The 6024-nt window shown below is 44.3% G+C and overlaps 1 protein-coding gene across 6 annotated transcripts; it reads left to right on the forward strand.

The window, feature by feature from the left end:
• Positions 1-1164: 1164 nt before the first annotated feature.
• Positions 1165-5006, forward strand: socs9 (suppressor of cytokine signaling 9). 6 transcript variants are annotated; one of them, XM_061781631.1, is made up of 5 exons: positions 1166-2001; positions 2901-3055; positions 3351-3419; positions 3564-3636; positions 3850-5006. In XM_061781631.1, exons 3-5 carry the CDS (start codon positions 3357-3359, stop codon positions 4872-4874), a joined length of 1161 nt encoding a protein of 386 aa, XP_061637615.1. In that variant the 5' UTR covers positions 1166-2001; positions 2901-3055; positions 3351-3356; the 3' UTR covers positions 4875-5006. The 6 variants fall into 6 exon arrangements, with proteins under 6 accessions (XP_061637613.1, XP_061637615.1, XP_061637612.1 ...); XM_061781628.1 differs by having other exon boundaries at positions 3564-5006; XM_061781630.1 differs by having other exon boundaries at positions 1705-2001; positions 3351-3636.
• The last annotated feature ends 1018 nt before the right edge of the window (positions 5007-6024 follow it).

Here is a 6024-nt window from a genome sequence, read left to right on the forward strand (position 1 = left end):
ACTAGCACTAGAATTAATATAAATGAATGGTAAAACTATGAGGGGGGGGGGGGGGGGGGACATTGTGAGAAATAAAACATATTACCAGAGACAAAGTGAACATTAGGAGGGTTATGGCCACATTGAAAATAAAAAGTGTAAATGAGTAAAAACCCCAAGTTATATAAAATATAATATAGCTAGTGTTCAGTTTACCAGTGAAACCCCAAATTTCCACAAACATAACGCAACAGTTAATTATTTTCTTCTTAAAATGACTATATTTGGCACCCTGGCGGTTCATAACATTTTTATTTTATTACTACTCTAACTCATGTAATATGGCGTTTTTTGCTAAATTACCATTTAAGTCTTGAAAATAATTACTGGTATTTGGAAGGGAAATGTTTTATTTTAAGGGGGGTTTGGGGGATGGAAAGGTGACTGTTTCGCACATCTGCCTCACAGTTGTGAGGACTCGGGTTCAGATCCCGCCTGTGTGGCTCCGATTATCTCCCACATCCCAAAAACATGCATGGTAGGTTGATTGAATAATCTTAAATTGCCCATAGGTGTGAAGGTGAGAGCTAATGGTTGTTTGTTTATATGTACCCAGCCTCCACTCGTAAAGTAGCAGTCAAGCCAGCCGCCCCTAATTTGTTTCATACTAGGCATTACGGTAATAGGTCGCCAACTCGTGGCGAAAGCCACCTTCAAAATAAAAGCTTCCCAATAATACGGACGTCAATGCTCTTCGGTTAAGGAATGCAACTAGCAAAGTTAATTTGAATCTTGAGATGCATTAAAAATGTAGTTTATTTGATATCTTATGAAAAATAAATGGTAAATGGACTTCACTTATATAGCGCTTTATTTACACCATCAGTGCCCAAAGCACTTTACAAAGCCTCACATTCACGCATACATTCATAAACCAATGGGCGGTGCCAGGCCCACTGGCTTGCCCAAGGACACTTCGACATGCAGACAGTCGTAGCAGGGATTCGAATCTGTTCTATCTACTGAGCCAAAGCCACCCTAAAATAATTAATAATTAGTCCCCTGAAATATGCATATTTCACTGTCACTTTTATTTTGAAATGCCACATCATATTTGGATGGGACCTCTTTTGTTGGAGACCTGGGGTGGTATAGTGTCCCCCAGAACTGGACTGGTGTTGCGATATCTCATAGATTTTTTTAAATGAATGTTTTAATTCAGTGGTAGTGACAGTGAAATATGCGTATTTCAGGGGACTTTTGTTTTGAAATGCCACATCAGATTTGCGTGGGACCACTTTGGTTGGAGACCTAGGGAAGTGTAGTGTCCCCCAGAACTGGACTGGTGTTGCGTTATCTCGTAGATTTGTTTTAATGAATATTTTAAATCAGTGGTAATGACAGTAAAATATACCAATTTCACGGGACTTTTACTTTGAAATGAAAAAGAAGAAGAAGAATTTTGAAAAAGAAAGAAAGCTGTAATATTATCACACCAACGCTGTAATTTTATCGACCGAATTTGAAAATTCCCATAAAATTAATGTAGTCACCAGACCACCTATAGCTCCCTTTCTGGACACCTTGCTGTCATGTCTGTCTATCGATCAAGTAATAACAAAAAATATTTATTGAAAACATACTTCTGGTCAACGTAGGCTATAACGCGACAAAATTCTCGACTTTTCTTGTTTTAAGACAGATAAACGTTTGAGCTTGTCATACTATCAAGCCTTAATGTCGTAAAATTACAAGTATTTTCTTGTAGTTCGTGTGAACTCACGACTTTGTTCGTGCACATTGGCAGATTTTGGGTTGTAAATGTACGACTTTAATTTTAGTAGTGACTTTATGAACATATATATTTTTCTCAATATTTATTTGACTGCGACATCGAAAGTACTTCCGGGTTGAACGGCTTCCGTGTTTAGTAGCTAACGGGAGCTAGCCGCCGTTTGGCAACGTCATTAATGTACCCGAGATGAAGTCTTCTCCGTGCTGAGTTTGATACGACCAGCAAAGGTACGTTCATACACTTCGCTCGAGTTAACCTACCGTTTTGTATTTACATTTGTTTCCCCCATTCCGTTAAGCATGTACCAAGTTAACAAGTAGCTACCTCTTCAGCCAGGTTAGCCTTAGCTGTGCTAACGCTTGATATATACGTATTAAGTTGTTTTACAGTAAGAATTGTTCCGTGTAGCTTAAGTTTTCCAAGTAGGACTCTTTTGTGTTTATATAGGGACAACTCTGCCATGATAGGAACAGTAATATTTAAATTACTGTAACTCGTCCACTTTTGGAATTATTTGTCTCTGACTGCTTAATGATTAAATGAGTTGTTCTGAAATACTAGACAGTACACCCGTGGAAAGTAGAGTTGGAAAAGGGGCGAAAGTTTCTTAATTCTGGCAATATTTTAAGTAGCACTTTTTCCATGGGAAGTAATTATCCACTCATTTTCTATACTGGTTATGCAGTTCAGGGTCCTGAGGAAACAGCCTACCCCAGTTGACTTTGGGCGATTGATGCCAGTGGGCTATGCCCTGGACTGGTTAACAGTCAAGTGTAGGGCACATCTCATTTCTATATTTGGACCTTTCTCGGTCCTAGCTCCTCTGCTTAAATTGTAGCTTGTCCCACCAGAAATTCCATTAAGAAGCCAGGATTTTGACAGAGGAGCAATACAAGAGGACGTACAACTATTTTGGAGAAATAAGACAATCGTTCCTCGATTATATCATTTCATGGAAACCTCTACTAAAGATGACATCACGTCATTGACTTGTCACAAATGAAACGTCTATGTGGCTATATTATTACTATCACCACAAATGTCTGGTTTATGTCTTATATATTAAGTGGCTTTACATCAGTCGAGTAAAATATAATAAACACAGTTACTCTTTACAACTTTGCAGATGCAAAGATGATTGTGATTGGTCAATCCCATTTGTGCCAGTCACAGGGCAGATTCACACCGATGAATGATTTAGTCTTCAATGAACCCAACGTGCATTTTTTCGGAATGTAGGAGGAAGCTGGAGCACCATAAGAAAACCCACTCAAGCACAAGGTGAACATGCAAACACTGTTCAGGAAACACCAGAACTGAGATTTTAACTCAGAACTTTGAGACAAACTTGCTAACCACTATTCACTGTGCTACCAGACAACATAACATTACATTTCAATTATTTTTCGACATATATGCCTATTACTTCCCATGGAAAGTTCCCAAATTCATAAGCTCACAGAAGTTTCAACCCTCCCGGAAAGGTGGGCCAAAGCGTGTTTACTGTAACAAAATCAATTATTCATAATAATAATATAATGATCCATGTCAGACTTTTTTTTTTTTCTCCCCCTAGTCCACGATGTCATTACCAGAGGAGTCGGCGGCTCGCAGAAAAGAGCGCGAGAGGGGAGCGCGGCCAAAGGTACGGCTGAGTCGTTCAGAGGAGAGACAGGGCACTGGCGGTGGGCAGAAAGGTGCTCACTGCAAGAGGAAAGGCTTTACAGCACATGAGCTGGCCGCCGAACGGCCTGTCAGCGACGGTTTTGAGTATGGGGATTTTTTAAAGGAGCTGGAGAGCAGGGACCAGACCGGCCCGGCCACCTCCTCGTCTTCCCAGAGAGTGGTCTTTCGACGTCACGGTAAGGAAGCCTCATTACTGTCAGAAGAGCGGACATCCAGTCCAGTATTGGGAGCAGTTAACTCTTGCACAGAGTTGACAGCCACTGAAGGCAGCAACAGCAGTCGCACACTCCGGCAAAAAATTCAAGATGCAATGGGGCAGTGTTTCCCCATGAAAACGCACAGTGGAGCGAGTACGCCGCCGCTCCCTCACGCGTTCTCCCTGTCAGCAGGCTGCACCTCCTCCAGGCGCAAGATCCACCTGAGCGAGCTGATGCTAGACAACTGCCCCTTCCCGGCCGGGTCGGAGCTAGCTCAGAAGTGGCACCTCATAAAGCAGCACACGGCGCTCGACCCCGCCGTGACGTTCCCGGCGGACGATGTCGACGACCGGCTGAGGGAGCGGCGGCGCATCAGCATCGAGCATGGCGTTGAGCCGCCGGCTAACGCAGAGATCCACACGCTGGAGGTGACGCCGCAAGCGAGTGCGGCCCTCCACAGGCGCCGCGGACCCAAGCTGGCGCACGGCCTGAACGAAGCGGGCGGCGCTGAGCAGAACCAATTTCTCCTCCAGCGGCAACACCAGCTTCTTCTGCAGAGCTGTCTGGACACTCTAGATGAGGTTGTGGTTTCGTCTTCCACGTCATCTTCCTCCTTTGATGTTAGTGCTACCCCTCCGGTCGACCCAGAAGCGCCCCCAAGAGCCACGCATACCCACGCCAGCCCGCATGTCCATACTCAAATCGACTACATCCACTGTTTGGTCCCCGACATGCTGCAGATCACCAACTTGCCTTGTTACTGGGGCATCATGGACCGCTATGAGGCCGAGGGGCTCCTGGAGGGCAAGCCCGAGGGCACCTTCCTGCTACGCGACTCTGCCCAGGAGGACTACCTCTTCTCTGTCAGCTTCCGCCGCTACGGCCGCTCGCTGCACGCCCGGGTCGACCAATGGAACCACAACTTCAGCTTCGACGTGCGCGACCCCAGCGTCTTCCACGCGCCCACCGTCACGGCTCTGGTGGAGCACTACAAGGACCCCAGCTCCTGCATGTTCTTCGAACCGCTGCTGTCCTTCCCCATGCACCGCACGCAGCCCTTCAGCCTGCAAAGGCTCTGCCGTGCCGTCGTCAGCAGCTGCACCACCTACGACGGCATCAACGCCCTACCCGTACCCAGCGCTTTGAAGAAGCACCTCAAAGAGTATCATTACAAGCAAAGGGTACACGTTCACAGGCTGGACAGTTGGTGGGAATGACCATCAACAACAACTACTCACCAAGCTGTACTTATTTATTGTACTGTATATCCTCGTGTACATTCTAACTACACTGACGAGAATATGTAAACCTACTGGTTGTTTCTGATAGAATAAACCTACTGAATCTTATGTGTTCTGCGTGTAGCTGTGCTATTTTATATGATGATGAGAAGTGCTGGTCTCCAGTGTAGTGTTCCCCAACTATTATTGAGCCAAGGCAATTATTTCATGAGAAAATAATCACAAAAATGTATATATGCTTCAAGGTCCCATATTTTACCAAACTGACTTATATTGGCTTATATGGTGCCTCAGTAAACGTGAAATATGAATGAAAATGGTCTGCGCATTCCTGTGTACCTTTTATTTTAATTTTTTTTCCTGCCGAGAGGCCTGAAATCAGGTCATTCGAATTTCTTAAGCTTATCTATGTCACTCGCAAAGAGTGACATAGATACCTTACCTTTCCGAGACAGCGCTGTCTCTCACAAGTGGGTCTTCTACAAAGAGGCAACCAATCAGAGGAAAGGGGGTGGTCTTAGCCAAATGTGGACAAAGCAGATAGAAAACCGCGTCAAACAAGTAGCGGTAAGAGGAGCCTTCTCTGGACACTCGTATGACAAAACCAAGGTGTTTTTGAAAGTGACACTTTTATACTAAATCCATTGTAGAGTGTCACTATGGAGGTCATTATAGCCAAAATATGGGACCTTCAAGTAATGATGATCTCGTCTTAATTTACTCGAAGTATTTTGACAAGAATATTTCTCGCTCATCACCATGATGGTGCTGCAGTGCTGCTCTCAGGATATAAATTACGGGAAGCCTAAAATGAATAGAGTGAAACCTTTCAAGTCATTCAGCCATCCATTTTTCAATAGCGCTTGTTAGCATTAGGGTTGTGGATGAGCTGGAGACTATCACAGCTGACTGGGCAAGAAAAGCACGTTAAACCCTGAAATGGTCACGGAGCTGATCACGTCACAGTCAAATCCACAGACATCTAAAGGAAGCCAGAGTAAAGACAAGCAAGCTCGGGGAGAACTTGCAAGTTTCTAACCAAGAACTGTGAGGCAGAAGTGCTAACCACTAGTATCCCATGCTGCCCTACAATTTGAATTGCAATAAAAAAATTGTGGAATAAAAA

The sequence above is a fragment of the Phyllopteryx taeniolatus genome, chromosome 8 (genome assembly GCF_024500385.1).
Source record: "Phyllopteryx taeniolatus isolate TA_2022b chromosome 8, UOR_Ptae_1.2, whole genome shotgun sequence".
In the NCBI taxonomy this organism is placed as follows: Eukaryota; Metazoa; Chordata; class Actinopteri; order Syngnathiformes; family Syngnathidae; genus Phyllopteryx; species Phyllopteryx taeniolatus.